The 21770-nt window shown below is 46.0% G+C and overlaps 1 protein-coding gene across 1 annotated transcript in view; it reads right to left on the bottom strand.

Annotated features, from left to right (window-relative positions):
- Positions 1 to 21770, bottom strand: part of TMEM131 (transmembrane protein 131) — a 1081228-nt gene that overhangs the window by 703798 nt on the left and 355660 nt on the right. The window contains exons 8-10 of the mRNA XM_078658243.1: positions 21120 to 21200; positions 5874 to 6024; positions 5735 to 5791 (exon numbers count right to left, since the gene is read on the bottom strand). Of these exons, the coding sequence (XP_078514369.1) occupies positions 5735 to 5791; positions 5874 to 6024; positions 21120 to 21200 (289 nt within the window). The remainder of the gene's footprint in view (positions 1 to 5734; positions 5792 to 5873; positions 6025 to 21119; positions 21201 to 21770) is intronic.

The following is a 21770-nucleotide window of genomic DNA, read 5'->3' as shown; positions in this document are numbered from 1 at the left end:
AAAAGGTTAAAAGACTAGCAGCTAGACAATTACTGTCAAGATAAGCATGCGCGCGAGTAGGTATTAAGATCCAAGAGGAAGCCCTATTCGAAGCCAGAGGGTGCCTGGACCTATTCAGTAAAGTGTGGGGTAAATGGTTCAACATGCTCCCACTCTGATGATATGCCTGTATCTGATTTATTCTGTGTATACCTGTCTATCGTTTGGACTGCTGGGTTGTGCCCTGATGGAATCACCTACCTGTACTGTCACGCCTATCCTGTTGATTAATGAACTGCAACCAATGAATTTGTTTGTTATGCTAAAAACTTCAATAAAATGGATTATCAAAAAATATATATATACACATATTCAATCAACCTAAGGAGATTTTCGCTATCACCCACGACCTGGCTTTTTCTGACAGGACCTCATTCAAACACCCTCCCTCCCAGAAACTCTGTGACTCGTTGAACTCCTATTTCATAGGAAAAATCGCGACAATTAAATCTAACATTTCCCCCCCCCCTCTCTTCGTTGACCCCCAGCCTCCCCCTGCCCCAGCCTCCCTCAATTCCTTTCCCCCTCTTTCTGAGGAACTTTTCCTCTCTCTCCTCCCCAAAATCAAATCCGGTTCCCCCTCAGACATCTGCCCGGCACACATCTTACGGCAGATTTATTCTGTCTGTACTTTGCCTCCTCTTAGTTTCCTTAATGACTCGTTGGCCCAAGGGGTTGTGACTCCATCACTAAAATCCGCCTCCATCGTTCCCATTTTAAAAAAGCCAGGAGCCGACCCCTCCGTGATGGCCAACTATCGCCCCATCTCCCTCCTACCCTTCTTAGGTAAGGTGCTTGAGCGACACGTCACCTCTGCGCTCAGCTCCTTTGTCGAGGAGAATGGGATGTTGGCCCCTTGCCAGGCTGGGTTTCGACCCAAGCACTCGACAGAGTCTGTGGTGGTGTCAGTGCTCGATACCCTCAGAGAAGGTATGGATGTAGGTCAATCTCAGGCGCTGGTCCTCCTTGATTTGTCCGCCGCTTTTGACACGGTGGATCATTCCATCTTACTCTCCCGTGTCAGGGCGGCGGGCATAGGAGGCTCAGCCCTCATTTGGCTCTCTTCCTTCCTGAGGGACCGGACCCAGGCGGTTCATCTTGGGGAGTTTTCAGCTACCCCCTGCCAGGTCCAGTGCGGTGTTCCCCAGGGCTCCTCTCTGTCTCCTTTACTGTTTAATCTTTACATCTCTCCCCTCATCTTTGCTCTACAGCAGCTGGAGGTCATGGTATATAACTATGCCGATGACCTCCAGCTCATCTTTAATCTGTCCTCTTCCTCTGACTCTATTTCTAACTTCCAATCTACTCTATCCTTCATCAGGGACTGGATGAACTTCAACCACCTGAAGCTCAATCCCGATAAGACGGAACTTGTGGTTACGGGTGGTTGCTCCAGTCCCTGGAACTCTCTTTTTTGGCCCCCTTCCTTTGGTCCTCCCCCCATCCCAGCTCCCTCTGTTAAGACCCTTGGCATCAAGCTAAATGACAAACTCACTATTCACTCCCAGATAGGTTCGGTGGTTTCTTCCTGTTTTCTCACTCTTCGTACTATCCGCTCTATTTCTCGCTTTTTTTCCTTCTCTGCACTCATATTAATTATGTCCGCACTGGTCCTGTCCCGCCTGGACTACGGGAACATCCTGTTCAATGGCATCCCACAGTACAGCCTGCGCAAACTACAACTGGTGCAGAACCAGGCGGCCCGCCTTGCCTTTGGTCTCCCCAAATTCCATCATACCTCTCCCCTCCTGAAGACCCTCCACTGGCTCCCCGTTCGGGAACGCGCCTTGTTCAAAATAAGGCTGCATGGCGTTTCAGGCCAGGACTGGCCTGGCCCCTCTCTTTATATCTTCAGCCATCAAATCTTACGTCCCTGGCAGAGACCTTCGTTCCTCGGCCCAACATCTTTTAGCAGTCCCTCGCTACAGGAAAAAAAAACAGGGCGGCTCCAAATTTTCTACCCTCGCCCCCATGTTCTGGAATTCCCTTCCCTTCCACCTTAGGTCTCTCACCCAGTATTCCATTTTCCGCAAATCACTGAAAACATTTTTATTCACTCAGGCCTTTCTGTCTTAAACCTTTGTCCCCCTCTTCAGCTTCTGTCTTAGCGATTGACTCTGCCTCGTAGGCTGTTGCTATCTCAGCGCCAAGAAACCGCTCAGGTGTATGTTGCGCTTAACAAATATTTTAAACAAATATTATATAGTCTTTAGAAAAAACAACCTTTAAACCAAAGTAGTCTTAAATGCAGGTTGTATTGGCCAAATGTGTTTTTTTTTTCCATGTTAGCCAGTTCGGATTGGAAAAAGATGTTTGAGTCTTTTTTTAATAATAATAATAATAATAATAATACAGCCTTTTGTATAGCGCGAACAGCTACCTCAACTAGGAGGTGTCCCGGCGCTGTAAGAGCAGAACAGATCTAAGAACCCTGGGGGAAGAATATCTAGCTATTCCTGTGTGAAAAGCAAGGTTTTTAACTGCTTTCTAAAACTGGATTCCGAGGGGGCGCTCTGGAGGCCCAAAGGCAAAGTATTCCAGAGCCGAGCCGTGTTGGCCGAAAACGTTCGACCCCCCAGTCGAGCCCTTTTCACTCGAGGTTCGAGCAACAGAACCCGGCAGCTTGAACGGAGAGAGCAGGCCTGGGAGTATCTGGGCAGCCGAGATCTTAAATAATGTGGACAGTTTCCATGCAAAGCTCGAAACGCCAGCATGAGAGCCTTAAATTTTATTCTACTGGTCACCGGCAGCCAGTGCAAGGAGCAGAGGTGTGGGGTAACGTGGTCTTTAAACGGTATATGCCTTAGAAGCCTAGCCGCCACATTCTGCGCCGTTTGCAAGCGCTGAATCAGGTATTTCGGGAGCCCCAGGTATAGGCCATTCGCATAATCCAGCCTAGATGTAATAGTGGCATGGATCACCGTTTTCCTACACTGCTCTGGCAATAGCTTGAGAATTTTTCGCAGATTCCCCGTCACCTGCTGAATATGGGAAGAAAAGGAAAGACTATCATCCCATTTAACCCCTAAATTTTTTGCTAGATGGCTAGGTAGCGGAGCAGGCCCCAACTCCACTGGCCACCATAATTCTGCCGCTGGAGGAGTACCCTTACCGAAAAAGATCACCTCCGTTTTATTCGGATTCAACCTGAGTTTATTCGTGTTCATCCAGGTTGCCACGTAACCGAGACAGCCCTTAAAACTGGCGAAGGCTGCCTCTGACACTTCTGAGTAGGGAAAAACCAACTGGGTGTCATCTGCATAGGATATTGCAGTGACCCCCCAGTTGGCAATTAATGTGAAAAGCGGGGCCAAATAAATATTGAATAGTAAAGGGCTTAGTGCCGACCCCTGCGGGACAGGGGTAAAACCCAGAGCTCCCAGTTCAAGCAACAGAAAAAAGAAAATACAGGTGCAACTGCTGTAAAGTGGCTTATCCTCTCCGTAATTATGATTTCTACCTTTATAATGTAATAAAAAAATAAAAACAGTTTTAAGTGGAGCTGCTGGAATCCCGGTTCACAGAACTATCACTCATTCAGATTCTTTCCGTTTCTATTTTTATGAAGCTACTACACCCATTTAGTCCCAGTAGTGGGTTTTTTTTCAGTGAAGCGCGATGTGGGGATTGTTGCAAGAAAGTATGCAATTAGCTTTTACATTAAAAGAATCCGCATGTGTGCTTCAAACTGGAAAAATTTATATTTGTGCCAAAATTGGCACAGCGAAAGTTTACACCTAAAACTATTGCCTACCCAGCATTGCACATGGGGAAATGTAGATTTGTGTTAATCTTTCTGTGTCTCCTCATCACTGAATTATTGAGAACAAAGACAATTTTGGTGGACGAAGAGGAAGCTAAGCCTCTGTTTGTGTTCCAGGTTCATCTGATACATTATGACCTTGAGCAGGCTTCAATTTAACTGTGGATTGTTGGTGATCCAAACCCATGGTGCATGAACAGATTTCATGGTGGCCCTGGAAGAGGTAGCCGAAAAGCCTAGCACCAATTAGCCCATCCCAGAAAGGGCACACGACCCTTGACCACTACGCTATGTGAACGGTATCGCCCCAGCCACACTGCACAGGTTTTACACTTCATATGAGATTGTATGGCTGCTATGAGCGAGTTCTGATGGACTGCTTGGTCGCCTTACCACACAGCACCAAAACCAACTCTGCCAGTCTTACGACTCTAAGGCACTTTTTTCAGTGGGCAAGTTCTTAGGAGAAAAAACAAAAGGAACATTTAAGAATAGAGAAATTATGACCGAAAGGAAAGGGTGGAATTCTGCCAGAGTGTGTTAACTGACCATTGGGGAATGGTCCAACGCACAACAAATGCTTGCCATCCTGAGAACAGAGATGGGAAAGGGTTGAGGATGGCATTAGGTGGATTACATTTAAAGGAGTGCTTCACAGTCGGTCAGGAGCTGGTCGTGGAGGGACAAAGACTTATATTAACAGTTGTTTCTTTCTATTGCCAAGACTCAAAAGGACAAACCGAGTTTATTGCACATAATCTGCTAGCCCGATCATATGAATGATTCTCATTTTGTGGTGCTGATAAATTCAATATAGATTTAAAAGATTAATAAGAAAAAAATATCACTTCTGGACTTTGTGTGCAAACATCTACCACCTAAAAAAAAAGAAAGTGACAGTTTATGCACAGGAAAAGAGCAAGGATAGGGCCTCACAGCTGACTACACTCAGGAACAGAATTTAATGAGCAAACAAGACAAGGATACTGCTAGGCCCCCTAGGCTAAGTGGGCCCAGAGTCTAAGTAACTCCAGGGACAGAAGATACGATCTGATCCAGGGGAGCATAACACCCAACCAAGCCCAAGGGTAAAATCTCCAAGTACTGACCACAAACACTGGAAAAGAGCATATCTACTAAACCCAATAAAACAGAGGCTAAGACTACACACTAAGAGCTAAGACATGTCAGAAATAAGATTTTTTTAGACGCCAAAACAGAGACAATGTGATTTTATTTAATATAGATATACTTTTTTTTTTTTAAATTTCTGCACGGGTCTCATCTCAAGCACTTTACTAAATAGATTGATGCAGAGTCCACAAAGATGTTCAAATTAAAATTTAAATTGTGTGTTTGGGCATGCCTTACAGACTCTTCTGGAAGCCAACATTAGAGTAAAATGAACGTGTTCTGGAACATACACGAGCCCCTTCTAGTAGGCCTCGATTTTTTGGGATAATATCTTCTCAACCCAATCGTAGTTGTAAATGCATTTTACTTTAGACGAAAACAGTGTGCAATTTTAAACACAAATTACAACATCATCATAATTCCAAACCGTTATGAGAGCAAATTATGAAAAGTTGATGTAGCAACAGACTCTGAAGCGTTTTACACTTGTTAATAAAGGAAGAGAGTTTGGATTTATGTTACAACAATGCAAATAGTATCTGACTAGATTGCTTTTTAATGTTATGTTAAAATAGAATAGTGCTATATGTTTAGTTTCTCTTCACTTTATATCATTTAAATTATCAATGTTTTCAATGTTCAGCTAAATGTCATACTTATTGCCCATAGAGAACCTTACTGTTTAGTCTTAATCCAGGTACTGTCTTGATGCACAATGCTACTCTAACTACACTGGACAGACTTGCAATTAACAGCGTTTTGATATTTAAAAATGGAACCATTAAATGAAGCACTCACCTTGAGATCGTAAGGTACCGAAATCCAACATTTCTGTTGATGAATAGATTCCAGGAGCTTCATGAAAAAACAAACAAAGTTACTGGACCCACCAATTCTACAAATATTTTTAATCCAAATACTGCATTCTTCTACAGACCTGTTGTGACTTCCACTTCAACTGGTAATATTATGAACTCTGTATTGTCAGTGGCATTTGTTTTTATCCTGATAAAGGCTGTGTGGTTGTCTGCCTCTCGTGAAGAAAAGCTTGCCCGCATCACACCTTTTGTTTCATAGGGCGGAATTTCCTGTTCAAAAAACAAACAATTCAATTAAATGTACTATCTTAAACTCTGCGTCTTGTCAGCACAGAAAAAGTGTTTAGAAGCGCAAACCGGAACAAAAGTTAAAGATTTAAGCAACAGAAAAGTTGGAAACTAAATAGCATGCTCTCAGGTTGGTTTTTATTAATGTAATCTTGCACCAGTAAATGTGAAGGAACAATAAAGAAATACTTACTTACCTTTGGTAATGCTCCTTCTGAGGACTACTATGATCTAACCAAAGATTTCGCACCTTTACAATATTCCCCAGGTGCCAGTTAGGATATGGAAGAAGGAAGTTAGTCACAGTAGTGCTCCTCCACGCAGCTAATAGGCACCGTGCGGCTCCATGTTGACTTTAAGCCCCCAAAGTGACGGTGCAGACCGTATATAAGGGCCAACCATGTATGCCCACGTTCATGCTGCTCCACTCCTTTTGCACTCTTTGAAGCGGAGCATAAAACAATTGAAGGTACCTGCATGCTTTTTAACTGATAAAAAGAGTTTACCCCCACAGAATGAAAGATGGGATAGCCGTCAGGAATATGCAGTTAGGTATGCCGACGCCACCATGATTGTGCTGCTTAATCCCTAGCAAAGGCAGTAGCGTGTCACAACTATGAGGGTAGCAATTTGGGTGCCCCTCCCGGTCCAAAAATACCACAATCTGAGAGACAGGTCTATGTAATGGCGTGCACCCCCGACCCAGGGTCACCCATGACAACAAAAATTAGCATTGGGGATCCAGAAATCATTACAGTTGGGTCACTCGGGGTAGGGGTATCACATCAATCACTATGCAAGGGACTTTTCCATCCTAACACAGATTATATTATGGATATGTATAGTCCTGTTGGGTATACTACTATACTACATCCATACTAAAATGAGGTCCCTGTGCAACAGGAATCCCTACTCTGCAAAGTCCCCAAGGCCGATGTTTTGGCATTGCCCCTTTTCTTTTGTTCAAGAGTCTTGTCAAGACAGCCATACCAACATGCATCATCTGATGGAGTGTTTGCAACACTAGAATGTACAGCTGTTTTGAAGCCAGATTCTAAACCATGCACTGCAGCCTAGCAATTTGAACTAATCATAGTGGCAACTTCTAGACCCTATTTTACTTAGGTATTCAATAATTCTGTCCTCTTGATTGATAGCTCCCCCCCTTTGTGTGTCTATTTGGAAGATGCTTGATTACCTCCTTCATCCATTCGCTTTGTTGATGACCATATGTGGCACAATTAGTGAACGTTACCTTCTTCGGAAGGTCAAGCTCACCTATACACAATAGGTGTTTTGGGTTAGAACTCTATAACAAAGCATGCTAGTAAAGAATTTTAGTGGGTGAGAGTCCTTTTAAAAAATTGGAAGGGATTTCTTGGCTAGTAAGGGTTACTAATGGTTTCACCCCCTACTAATTGTTTAATGCCTTCTCAGATGTGCGAGTGAATCACTGTAACTCTCTCCATTTTCGCCCCCATATTCTCTAATCTCTAGCTCTACCCGTCTAAAGGAGGACCACTCGTGGCTGTAAAATTATGCAATCTTTTTTGCAAAGTGGAAACAGTGGAGATTAATTGTGCAAAGTAATGCATATGCAACATAGTGATGCCTTATGCTTCCTTTTTATTGCATTGGCAGAAGTCTGGCTCTTAAAGATTTTCTAGCCTTGGTGAGTGGCGCTTAGCAACAGTGAAAGAACAAAAGACTGCTCTTTTGCAAATGACAAAGATTGTGTGTCTGTCGCCTCTTTATTATCACATGGACAGCTGAACTGTTATTAGGTGGATTAAGAATAGGTAGGATAAATGTTCTTATGTTTCGGTAAAAGTAGCCCAAGATTTTTTGGTTAACCCTTTTTATTGATTTCAATCAATGCAGACAGTTTTACGTCAATTACAGTAGTCAGTTACGAGCTACATCGAATTACAGGTTCCCAGAGGCTTTTGATACCCTTAGCAATGGCATCAAACACTACAGGAGGCATTGATTCAAAACATTACATAAATCAACAAACTCGTAAAACAACTGCAACTGGCAGGTCACAACAGTCACAGTTAGTCTAGATCGTTGCTCAAATAATATATAAGCATTACGGCCCTTGTTGGTGAAACATGCAGGACCTGTATCCAAACGCGATTAGTGTAATAAAGAAAGTTACACGGAAGGACAGTCCAATTAAAAGATACCCCAAGATCTTCCCATTTCCACCTATCTGACTCTTCCTTCTGTCCACACCCCTTTGTTCAGTTTACTGAGCATATCCTCAGCATGTGTAAACTGAGATGATCTTAAAGGTTTTGGAGAATGGTGTTTCACCCTCTTAAGATCAGGCTGCTGCCTTTTTTCTTGTGACCTGTTTTCTTGGGTATAATGTATGATTAAAGGCCTTATTAAATGTTCCTTTATTTAACTGAAACAAAGTGGAATTTTTGACCGTGAAAAAATTGAATGTCTTTTCGATTCAATGATCTTGTTGTAGTTTCTATATTCGATAGTTGAAGTAGAATATCAAGGACTCATCAAGAGTTGGACTTTTTTTGCCTCAATCTCACGTCAGTTGCCTTTTCTGAAGTTAAGTTAGCTCAACTCTTGTATCATGGCTGTGTCCTTTCTCTCTTACAAACAAGAAGACACCTGCTCCTCTACAACTTTTTTTTTACAGGACTAAATGTATTCCAAGGCTACACTTTTCAAAGATGGTCACGCTGAGTCACTCTTGGCTTAGGCCTATCGAACTCGCACTATTTTCAGGATAGAGGTGGGGGGAAGCCATAATTAGTCCCACCCCCTCGTTATTCATATAATTCAGAGAACTGTTCTCACTTTGCTATCTGTGTACACTGTACATCAAAACAGTCATCCTCAGAGTCAAAACCCCTATCCCAGAAATTAGGCTCAGAGACATGGAAAGTTCTCAAACCTAATTTCTACAGTAGGGCATAACTAGCTAAATGTTATGCACTGCACATTGTCAAACTGTTTACCTTTACACAGAACAAGGTGCACACTATGCGTCATCAGGTACTCATGGTAGACAAATTACACTCTTTGTACTGGTCTAACCATGGATAGCAGCAATTACACAGAGGGTAGGATCTGAAGGTAGATATGCCCATAACCAAAAACGAAGAAAAACACACCGCGAAAATAATAAGCTACAATGATTTTATTTGACTTCATCTCACCCAGTTAATTTTCTTCAAAAAGTAAACAATACTGTTAAGATGAAAAAGCACGCACGCTCGCTCGTTGATTTGGACCCTGGCCCCCCTGGGACTCCCTGACCTGCGGCGAAGCTGTGGTGGCAGCCTGCACTGCCCACCGAATTTGCCTCCGACCCGGTGGCCGTTGTTGACGGTGGGACTGTGGGTGAGTGTCTGATATCCGTGCGGGGATTGGTGGGGGCACTCTGGGCAGGGCACCCCCCCTACATCCGACTGGTGCCATTCGGCGCCGCCCCTGTGTGCCACTGAGGACCACCTGTCCGGGCCTGTCCTGCTTCCCCCCGGCTGGTGCACCAACTCTTCACCCCGAACTGGCCTCTGCCCCCTGTGCCACTACTGCCCTAGTGATTGTGACACCACCTCCTCTGCGGCCTGGTGAGCCACTGCCTCCTGCAGGACGGACTTGGCCTTGAGCATCACGGATCCCCGGCCTTGCGCCCCGGCCTGGGATAGCACCCGGGGCTGAGGCACGCTGCCCACACTCTGCCATACGCATCGAGCGGCTTGGGGTTGCCCCAAGAGCTCGCTGTTGCCCCCCTACATCAGCCAAATATTTCGGGCGGCGGGACGCTTCCCCTAGTAGCCTTCTCCGTCTCCTGGCTGCTCAGCGCTTCAGCTAAGGGGTCGCCATTACCGCTTCCTGGACACATAACCTCCACTTTTCGCTCACTCTACTGGATTCCGGCCGGGCGAGCCGCCTCCATTTTGTGGTAGGACCTGAGGTTGGGGACACATCGGCCGCACCTATCGAGCGACAGGAGGATGCCCTCCTCCCCCCACGACCCACCTCCTATCTTATCTCCCCTTGACTCAGCGAGGCCACTGAAACCCAAGGGTGCCGCACTGTCGCCGGTCTGACCGCCGGTCTGGGAGGCGAAGGAACAGTGACTCCATACATTCGCCTGCCCCACCATCGAGACGCCTGGCTGAACTCGCGAGAGAGATGGGGCGCGACCGTGCCCCCAAAGACGCCCGACCCACAAACTCAAACAAAAATATACTAATACACCACCGCTGACCGGAGTTTGGCCGAAGGGGCAACTGGGCCCCCCCCTGCCGTGGGGGACCTCTCCACTATCCTTCAAGTTATCAGTACCTCTCAGGCGTCGGTGGAGGGTAAAATTGGCGAAGTGCGAGTGGACATCGCCCTCATCCGCCAGGACCTACGCAACGCCACGGCAAGGATTTAGGAGGCTGAGTCGTGTCTCTCCGTGGCATGGATGAATTGGGCCAGCTGACAACCCAGGTGGCCCGCTTACAGACCCAGACGTCGGAACTACACCACTGGGCTGAAGACGCCAAATACCGGTCCCGCCGTAACAACCTATGCCTTATACGGTTCCCGGAGGGTGTTTAGCAGGGCTTATCGGACGTCTTCGTGGAGACTTGGGTGAAGTCTTGGATGCCCGAGGACGCTCTCTCCCAGTGGTTCGCGGTGGAGCGAGCCCATCGCTACCTTGCACCCAGACCTCTGCCTGATACGCTATCTCGCCCCCTCATCAGCCGGATTCTCAACTTCTGTGATGGGGATGCAATCCTCCGGGAGGCACGGTCCCACGTCCCTCTGAAATACCAGAACCACATGATAATGGTCTTTCCAGAACATACAAGGGAGGTGCAGACCCAGCGGCGCACTTACTCAGAGGTTAAGCAGAAATTCCGCAACCTTGGGCTTCGATATGGACTTCTCTTTCCGACCCGCCTCCGTGTTGTATTTAAGGACAAAGCCATTTTCTTTGATACTCCGCAGGCAGCCTGGACTTGGCTCACAGAGGAGCCCCCGCTACGTGTCCGGGTCCCTTCCCCCACCGCCTTGTCATTGCCTTCACGGTGCGGGTCGTCCCCTCCCAAGCCTCAGCGACTACCTCATCGATCTCGCAAGAGGAGGGATTGGAAGTGAGGCCCCTCACGCTCACTGGGCGCAGGCTCCCAATTGCTGATCCCCTCTAATGTCCCCTGGCACCAGATGGCCGAACCCGAACGAATTCCCTGATTGACTTAAACCCTGATCTTGAGGTGTCTGGGCTGATGCGCCCCGCCAGACTCTGACCTATCTCACAGTCCTGCACCCTGGGATTCCGACGACGCCGCCGCCATCTAAGGGCGGAGGCCTAGGGGATCTGGTCCTTTTGGGACAGAACTCTTTGTTTGACTTTTTCTCACCTATGCTGGTGACACAAAGATATCAGTCTAGCTAAACGTTTTAGATTAGCTTTCTGTTCTTGTTAAATTTTCTTTTCAGGGCGACAGATGCTTCATTTCTGGAAGTATAGGGCTGGGAGGGATGGGGAAGTTGGGAGGGCCGTTGCCTTTTGGAACCTGACCTTTTTGGCTTCATTTGAGCCTCTGTTTGCGGCTTTCGCAACAGACCACTAAACGCAAACACCACTACCACCGAAAAGAGACCTACTGCAGCGTGCAAGACATTCCCTTTTATTCTAAACACTGCTGTCTGCCCTTCAACATCTCACAATGGTAATTTCTACTTTCTCCCAGGGTCTACCGATAATTAGGTGTGACTTCAACCCGGTTATGCAGCCTTCCCTTGATGCGACTGGCGCCCCCTCCGAGTCCCGCCTCAACTCCACAAAACGGCATTCCGACTGGTCCTCTGCTCTGGGTTTATGTGACACTTTGAGGGTCTGGATCCCCCGCCGGAAGCAATATACACACACTTCTGCGGCCACCATACCCACTCGCGCATTGATTTGATCCTACTGCCGGCCATCGACTGCCAATCAGTATCTGGAGTCACTATCCTCCCCCGAAGCATCTCAGACCACTCCCCTGTCTCCCTCCGTCTGGGACATGCCCCAGGTGGGGTACGAACGGTCTGGCGGTTGAACGCCTGGTTCCTGCAGGATGTGGAGATCCGCAAGGCTCTCGGAATGGAACTTAAACACTACTTCCTAACTAATCTGGGCACGGTCCCTTCCTCTGGCACACTATGGGAGGCAGGCAAAGGCACCATGCGGGGCGTGGCCAGAGGTCTGGTTCACACGAAACGGGCAGCACAGACGGCTCACCTGTTACACCTCAAGGCGCAAGCAGCACAGCTGGAGTCAGCCCCCGATGCCACGGAGGATGCTCACCCTGGTAGGCAACTTGCACTTCTCCGGGAAGAAATCTGCCAGGTCTGCCTAGACTCGGCCAAAATTCTATGGCGCTCTTCAGTGGCCCGCGTAAACTACGCTACACTTCGCGGGCCATTGCCCGATCTTTTGCGGGCTACTAGGCCCAGCTTTTTGTGGCCCGGACTCCCGAGGCCTCCCTGGTTGACCTGTTGGAACGAGCCGGGGTTCAGTAACTCCGTCTGGCCCAGACGGTTTCGAAAGACCTGGACCTCCCTTTTACCCCTGAGGAGATACATGGTGCCATTTCTTTATTGCACTCCGGTAGGACGCCTGGGCCAGACGGCTTCCCACAGGAGTATTACGCAGCCTATTGCGACGTACTGGTCCCCCATTTGGCTGACCTCTTCCAACATGTGGTAAAGACAGGAACTTTCCTACCGGAGACTGATGTAGCCACTATCGAGGTTATTCCCCTGGGATCACGGCTTACTGGACTTTGGACGCAGCTCTGACTCGTCTACCGGTTTGTGTACCCATCACCCCCCCTCCTCTTTTCATGCTGTCTCTCTCACCCTCCCCTCCTCTTCCCTCCTCCATTCTGTCTACTTCCCCTGCTCTTACCCCCTCCTCCCCTGAATCTCTCCCCTTGCCTGCTTTTACCCATACGTATATGTCCTTTTTGTTTGTCTCGACCTTACTTGTCACTATGTTGCCAGGCTCCAATAACTGTGTAACCTTTGTAACAATGTAACCTGCAATTATGGTCTGATACTCATGTAAAGCGCTGATATCTCCGGGTCTAGGCAGCGCTATATAAAACCTTTAAAATGAAAAATAAATAAAATACCCAAGACCCAGTCACCCTCTCTCTCCTGCGCGGAATACCGCCCAATCTTCCTCATCAATACAGAGATGAAAATCTTTGCCACTGCCTTGGCCCAACGCCTCCGCCCCCTCCTGCAGGATTTGGTCCACCCAGACCAATGTGGCTTAATGCCGGCCCGCGGTACCCGGCATTGCATGCGTCGCCTCCATCTTGCCCTCACACACCGTCACCAGCTCACCCCGTATCTGGCCCTCCTATTCATAGACTTTGAAAAAGCCTTTGACACAGTTGACTGGAGTTACTTGGAGGCTGTGCTCGCTCTAATGGAATTCGGCCCCTCATTTAGGCATCTCATAAGAGTGCTGTATTCCAACCCCAAAGCACAGGTTCTGACCAACGGTGCCTTCTCAGTGGCATTTCCCATCCGGAGAGGCACCTGTTAGGGTTGCCCCCTCTCACCGTTCTTATTCGCGATGGAACCCTTGGCCTTCCTCATACGCAACGATCCCCACATTCACGGATGGTCTTGGGATCCTCAGCACATTGATAAAAATCGCCCTATATGCAGACAATGTCCTCCTTTTCCTAGCTGAACCCGAGAGCTCGGGCCCACGTTGCTTGGAAACCCTCCATGCCTTTGTGAGGGTCTCAGGCTTACGGCTTAATCCAGTGAAGTCAATCCTGGTGCCCCCTCCATCCATCGCGGGCCTGCTTCGATTGGCAGTCGACCATCCCTTTGCGCAGGCAGTCATTCAAATTCTTGGGAATTTGGGTGACCTTACTTCCGGAGCTTGAATGGGCCCTCAACCTTACACCCCTGGTCACCAAAGCTAAGGCAGACCTCAAACGTTGGCAATCCCTCCCGCTCAACCCACTTGGTAGAAGTGCGCTTTTTAGGATGATGATTCTTCCCCGTTTTTTATATATTCTACAAAACATAACCTTTCATCTTCCGGGAAGATGGTTTTGCGAAATTGATGGTCTGCTCACTCGGTTCTTGTGGAAGGGCGGGAGGCCACGTATGGCCCTAGCCCACTGTCAGATACCCCCTATGACCGTGGCATGGGCGTGACCAATCTCCATCTTTATTATTTGACCACTAGACTCATTATTATCCATGACTGGTTCGCTGGTGTCTGGTCAGATCCAGCGTACCGGGTTGAACTCAGGACTCTGGACTATCCGAAGATTCAGGCCTACTTATACGGGGCCCCCATACCACAAATCCTCCCACTGGTCACTAGGGTAGTCTTACTGGTTTGGCGCTCTGCCTTTCGTTACACGAGATGGGATGGGAAGCTCAACCAACACACGCCCTTGTGCCATGGTACCTGGCTGCGCGAGACCTCGACCCTGCGGGGATTTCGGCAGTGGGATCAAATCGGGATTTCGCTTCTCGGAGACATCTGGGTGGGAGACCACATCAGGGCTTTTTCAGACCTGCAGCAGCGCCATTCCCTTCACGCCAATCAATTTTACAAGTATCTACAGCTTTGTCACGCTCTCACTGTACAGATCCCATCAGCCACCTACCTTCCCGAATTCAACCCTTTTGAGACCCAGGTTATGATGGAGAATTTAGGCAGAGGAGGGTTGTCACGGATCTATCGCTCCCTGGTGAACAATGGCCCTGCGTCCCTGGATTCATTACGCTAGCGCTGAGAGAGATGGCTTGACCCCATGGAGGAAGCAGACTGGCAGGACGCTCTCATAACTCCCAAAACTTTGACAACCTCCTCCAAGTTGCGCCTTATTTAACTTTACTATCTCCACGCGGCTTATCTTACTCCTGCGCGTCTGCATAGGGTGGGGCTGCGCTCCTTCCCGGCCTGTGTGCGGTGCGACCATGCTCCAGACGATTTTTACCATATGGTCTGGCAGTACCCTGCCCTTGACTCATTTTGGGCAGGCGTGAAATCGGAGCTTACACAGACCCTGGGGTTGGAGGTTCCACACGACCCATTGAGTCTCCTCCTGGGAGTGTTCGACGGATTGGACGGCTCTCGAGCCAATAAACATTTCCTGGGCACTGCAATTGCGGTGGCCAAGCGAGACATTGTGGTGTCCTGGTCTCCGGCCAAACCCCCTATTGTACGGAAATGGAGAAGAGGGGTGGATCCCCTTGTTTAGTTTGCTACATTTACGAAGTGGTCTCCTCTGGGACCCTGTACTCAGGCATCTGTCACCGCTCATCCTGCTAACGGTCTTAGCTACATACATGGTGCATGATTTTGCTGTCTGTGTGGAATTTTGTTTCTATTTAAATGCCAATAAAGTGGATTACCCCCACCTCCAAAAAAAGATTAACAATCACAAGATTAAACCATTATTAAAGGTTACAAAAAAAATGGTTGTTAGCAAGATGTGGATTGCCTAACACGAACAAAGTTCTTAAATTGTCCTTAGTAAGGTTGCATTTTGTTTCATATTCAAGGACTTTTGCTTTGTCAGTTGTAGATCAAGTACAAGAATTTAAAGAGAAAGGACACAGATCAATTATCTTATCAATTATAGCAACAATAATTCGGACCCCTCAAGTTCCACTTGCCTATACCCAACCTGCCAAAAGTAGAAAACCAAGTAAAAGACAAAAATGATTAACGGAATGCTGAACAAATCAAACATTAACCCACGGAGAGCTGGTTTAAATCCAATTTTATTTTGCTCACCATGCCACCCCTGTTTGGACCCAGCTATATGCAAATCAGTCTTGATCCGGCTCCTCATGGGAAAAGACCAACCGAACTGCCAAGCCAGGTCCTTCCTTGACCAGAAACAAGCATCCTGGGACCTGTTTCGGGATATCACCCCTTATCAGCCAGGCTAGCTTGAATCCAATGACACAGTGAGACCAGGGCCCACATCTGGGCATACTCGGCACAATTAGGGGGAGAAAGCCAAACACACACAAATGATGGACGGAATCTGAAACAAATCAAACATTAATCCCCAGTGTAGAGATCTGGGTTAAATCCATTGTTCTATTGCTCACCATCTCACCGCAGTTTAAATTCAGCCAAATGAAAATTAGTCTTGACCCTGCTCCTCATGGGAACAGAACAGCCCGAACTGCCAAGCCACGTCCTCCCTGGACCAGAAAGAAGCATCCTGGGACCAAACGTAGAAAGCCAAGGCAGTAAGAGGCAGGTCTGTAGGCCAAACACAATGGGTGGATTTAGGGGCTTGTTGACAAGGCCATGCATGTTCAGGGTTTATCTGCCAATAGGCTCCTTTATCCAGCCAATGAGGTCCCTAAGGGATGGAGGGGAGCCATGAAACCCACCACAGAAGTGCGTGTCAATGTCAAGTAATAAATTATTACAAGACTGTAATAACACAATTTTATTACTACTCAGTAGTCCCAACAGCTGGACATGTAAGCACAATAAATAGATGCTGTTTACAGCGAGATTTCAAACTTCAATTTATTGTAACCCCAAATTAATTCTGCCCTGCAGGGCACAATGTACAACCAGCATCACCGGGGCTCTAGACTTGATGATGGCGTCAGAGTATAAATGAAAACACAATCATATGTCTGGAGCAAACTTGTACTGCTTGGGGCTACCACTCACAAATAACCAGCCATCAAACTCTTATAGTAAAGTAGTTCCATACTCTCCAGAAGGTAGGAAAAATCATTGCATGACTGTAGATCTCTGAATGGAAGAAAACATTGGCCTGAATTCAAATGACTTGAGACAGAATTTTTATCAATGGGATCCGTTGAAACTATCTATTCCCAGGCTCGCACAACAGAAGTATTTCATGCTAGCACCACAGGAAGAGAATTTGATTTGTATCAATGATTGTTTTCCAAAACGGAAGAGTGGCTCCTCCGAGCTCATATTAAATAAAGCATGAGAAACAAGCATAAATAAAACATGACTTAATGCTTATGCCACATGTTTGTCTTCTAACATCCATTCCATTCACATGGGACACAAAGACAACCTGGGGGGAAAAAAAAAGAGGACTGGGACATTTGAATAAGAGGACAGAGAGGAGAAATGAGCATGCAGAGAGCAATAGAAATGGGAGAAAGATGAAGACTAAAGACAGTAATGGAAATTAAGATATCAGTACAAAGTGAAAATATTCAAGAAGAAATGAGATCAGAGACGTCATGTCATAGGACCCAAGTTTTCAAAAGGTGGCAGAGAAATATAACAAACTGATTAAAAAACCTGGATGTTTTATAAGGCTTTCAACTATGAATACAATACCAGTGTGCCTCTTCCCTCTAGCGCCAATAAACCATGATGGGAGTGTGCTGTATGAGAACCTTATTGACACAACATTATCAAGAATGATACAAAAAAGAATGAAAATATTAATTTCAAGTAGAAGATAAAAGCAAATCTGTGAATATTAACACTGGTGGAGAATTATCCTTCTAACACCAAGAAACATTGGTAGTTGTTAGTGTGCTTGTTAGACTTGCCATCTTTTGCCGTGTTTCCCCTGACTTTTTGCTTTCTGACCTCCCGGTTTTTACACAGTTTTTGAAGGCTTAGTGTCTCTGTGGACTTTCTCACTGCTGATCAGTGTTAAAGTGCACGTGCTCCTGTTGTAAAATGTGTTATGGATTGGTGTTTCCATCATTGGCATATTTGATTTACTGATTTACTGGTCAGTCCCTAGTAAAGTGCACTGAGTGCGCCTGGGCAGGTAAGTCAAATGCTGCTAGTGGGCTGCAGCCCTGAATTGTGCCACCTACACAAGCATAGGGTACAAACAGTGAGCACCCCAGTATACCCTTGGGGGCTTGGGTAAGAATAAGCAAGGGGTAAAGAGTGCCTCTAAGGGAGTTTGTTTAGAAAGATGTTTTAGTATTTGAGCTAAGTTTTTAAAGAGGACAGTTCAATAGTCCTAATGTAAATTAATTTTGGACAATCATATATTATTTGATAGTCAACGAATGTTTGGTACAGAAAGACATTAAACAATGAATACTAAACAAAGACAACAATAACAAAAGGTGTATATGCAAATATTGAATTTTATCAAAATGTAAGTCAGGCATAAAAAATACAAATATACAAACAGGAATACAGGAAGAACAATATGCTCTCAATTTTCTACACTGAACACACCTATCCTATTAAAAATTATTATTGATTATCATAGGATCAGGGTGAGAGTCGACGTTTCGGTCTCCTATGGATGTTTCCCTGAGACCATCTTCAGGACTGATCAATAAGTATTTGTAAATCCCTTTATATATTTGCTACGAAAGAGGTGAGAATTATCACTGGTTCAGAAGGGTAATTTGTCCGATATGAGTTTCTTTAATAACAGTCCTCTGTTGGGCCAACGTAGATTTAAATGACCACGGGCAGATCACGGCATAAATTCTTATTTGAAACCAGATCGGCATATAATCAAAAACTCAAACGTTTCTTTGGAATTAACAGCACCCATGTTATTTGGAGTTTTATATCGAGCAATCTTGTTTTAATATAGCAGACGAAGATCGCAATAAATGAAGAACTCGTCTTGCCTCGATCTGAGCCGCTGCTGTCAGAGTATCACACCTCTGTAGGAAGTTAGAAAAAAACACTTTTAGAAAGTAGGTATTTTCTTGCTTAGCCATCCAGTATGCCTCTGCTAGGTTGTATATTGCATGTCTGGCTTTGGATGACAGGGGCTGGAGGAGCCTTCAAGTTCTTCTGCCATCAGCACTGGGGACCGTGTGTTTTGTGTGGCAACAGAAGAAAAAGCAACGCAACGCTGTCTACGACGCCGCTGCCGACTCCATGTCCTGAAGGCACCGCAGCAACGCTACCCTGGTCTCACTGACGATGCCATCTGACGCCGCCACTGAGCCGTTGCTCGCACCGCGACCTGTGGGCACCATACTTCGCACCGCCTCGCCTCATGACGCTGCCTTGGTATCGACGACGCTCCTTGCCGAAATTGACGCCACTGCTTGCACCGTGGTTCGAGGGCACCACTCGTAAGTTACAGGACGCACCGTCCTCATCCCGCACCGCAGCCTTGGTCTACCGACGCCGGCTCCATCGACTCCAGTTCGTCAGCCGACCACAGTGCTTCGGCAACGATGATCCCGCTGCCTGCCGCGTGATCTGCCGGCACCGCGACGGGCACCGCATCACTTTGCACTCGTTTCCTGGTCTCACCGACGATGCCATCTGACACTGCCACCAAGCCACTGCTCACACACGACCTGAGAGCATCGCACGCCACACCGCTGCACTTCACACCGCAGCACCCGATGCCTGCAGACACCAGCTCTTCGGAGTTCGATCTGCAACACGTGTGACTTCAAGGGCCCGACGACTCCTGCCCTGACCTCCGTAACCGGTGCTTTGGAACGCCGTGCTTTCAGAAGCTCAATGAGAGGCGGCTGACGCCCTGCATTTATAAAGGTACTGTTTTCCCGACACCGTAGTTGGCCCGCGACGCTGCGATCAGCCAGAACTGTTTCATTTGTTTGTTTACTACACCGTGATAGCCCCGGACTGAGCTATCGACTTCAAGGAACTGTATTTTAAGATTACTTTGATAACTGAAGATTTCTAAGTACTGTATTGTGGATTTTTATCGTTTTTGATCTGGTCTGAAGTATATAAAAATATTGGATATTTTTCTAAACTGGTGTGGTGTCCTTTTGCAGTGCTTACACTGTATTACTGTTGGTTATGTGCAAATGCGTTGCACACTGCCTCTAGGAAAAGCCTGACTGCTCGTGCCAAGATACCAAGGGAGTGAGCAGGGGTTATTTTAGGAGTGCAACTCCCTTATCCTGTCTAGGAAGAAGAGTCCCTATTTGGACAAAGTAACCTACCTCTGCCAACTAGAGACCCCCATTTCTAACAGTGCTGAATGAGAAACTATTAATGTAATATTAAGGAGATGCTACTCGGAATGCCTAATACAAAGTTCCATTTGGAATCTGCAGTTCACAGTTCCCAACCCTTAAGATAGTTCAGTGGGCTGATAACTGACTGCAGAAGTAACATTTTTAGCCTGTTGTTCCACATAGAAATCAGAGGGGGGGGGACTGCAGAGACCAGGGTGTATCCCTAAAAGTTACATAATAAAATCACAGTAAGTAATCTCAGAGGGGTCATGTAGAACAGTGATTGTGTCTAATGTATTAGTCACATGTTCCAGTCACAGTCCTAGATGAGTAGGTAAATTCAGAACACTGATTGCAATTGTCAGTGTGTGTAACCTCTATTTATGATCCTGAAAAGCTCATTCCAAGTAATACATCATCAGTGTGAGCTCAATATCAGCAGAGCCATGGTGTTCAAAAGAGGAAACTTATAATACAATGTAAACCTTACACTTTTAAATGCACCAGTGCTTAATCCAGGATCACCTTAATCATTACCAAACTCCACACACTTTGCAATCAAATAAATTAAGCTTTAATCTAGCATACTTCTTGCAAATCATTCTTTTTATTTACTAGTTTCATTAAATAAAAACTAGTACTGTCCCTTTTTCAGGTTAGCTAATCGTATTAGGATCCATGTAGAACAAGCAGATGTATTTACAGGACAAGTAGCATTTTGTCCTTTGCACAAGAAGATTGTTTAACAAATTGCACACCTGTCGCATTACGAATTCAGAAGGTAAAGAACTTTGCTTGCTTATTGATACTCTGACTCAAGCCTTTGCTATATTATATTCACTCCCTTGATTGTAACACTTTGAGGCTGTTTTTCTGTTAAAATATGTTTGAAAACAATTATTAAAAGTACAAATTTTCTGCCAAGTCTAAACCATATGTACTTGCCCATGTCATGTGATTAAGTGTAAATATCAAAGAATACAGGTCTACCCGTCTTATTGCAATTATGAAATAATTTTCCATCTGTGGTTAATTATTGCCAATTCTAAAATTCCTACAGATAGTGAAACATTTTCAGAATGTGTGTCCGAGGGAAGTGAAAAAATATTAAAAAAAATACTCACCCAGAGCTTTCTTGTACCACCTTGCTGCCCTGTTGGAAGTTCTAGATGTAAATCACCCCCACTTGAATACATTTCAACCACCTGTGAGTAAAGTAATGTACAGTTAAGATGAGTAATGAGTAAGCAAACCTAACATTTCAAGGTGTGCATAGGATGTAAACTCTGTTTCAGGCAGCAAGATTGGGCTACTGATCTCACATTCAGAATCCAGAGAAGTAGCATTAAGGAGGCAGCAACAAGTTAACTTCAAGGATGGATTTGATTTCACTTTTCTTCTTTAAATAAGTATTATATGTGCAGAAAGCAGGAGCTTTTTCTCTTACCATTTTGAAGAATGCTTCAATGTATCCCTCCTCAGAGATGGATACATTTTTATCACCTTCTTTGTGGTAGAATACGAACATACAAATCAACCACACAATCCTCAATTGGAGAAAGTGTAAAGGAAAAGGAGTTAACGAGGTACATCAGCTAATGGACAATGTAGCTCGATTTTCTCCCTCTGAGTTACAGACGAATCATAAGCTGCCTAGATCTTTTTCAGTACAATTCTAAAAAACGTATGCAACAACTTAAGTCTCTTCATACGGTTTCTTTGGATAGACCACTTTTTTTGCCGTCATAAATACTTTAAAAATCTATCTCAAATTC

Source organism: Lissotriton helveticus, chromosome 8 (genome assembly GCF_964261635.1).
Source record: "Lissotriton helveticus chromosome 8, aLisHel1.1, whole genome shotgun sequence".
NCBI lineage: Eukaryota > Metazoa > Chordata > Amphibia > Caudata > Salamandridae > Lissotriton > Lissotriton helveticus.
Note: the sequence above shows the minus strand (reverse complement) of the source record. Positions and strands in the feature narration are given on the sequence as shown.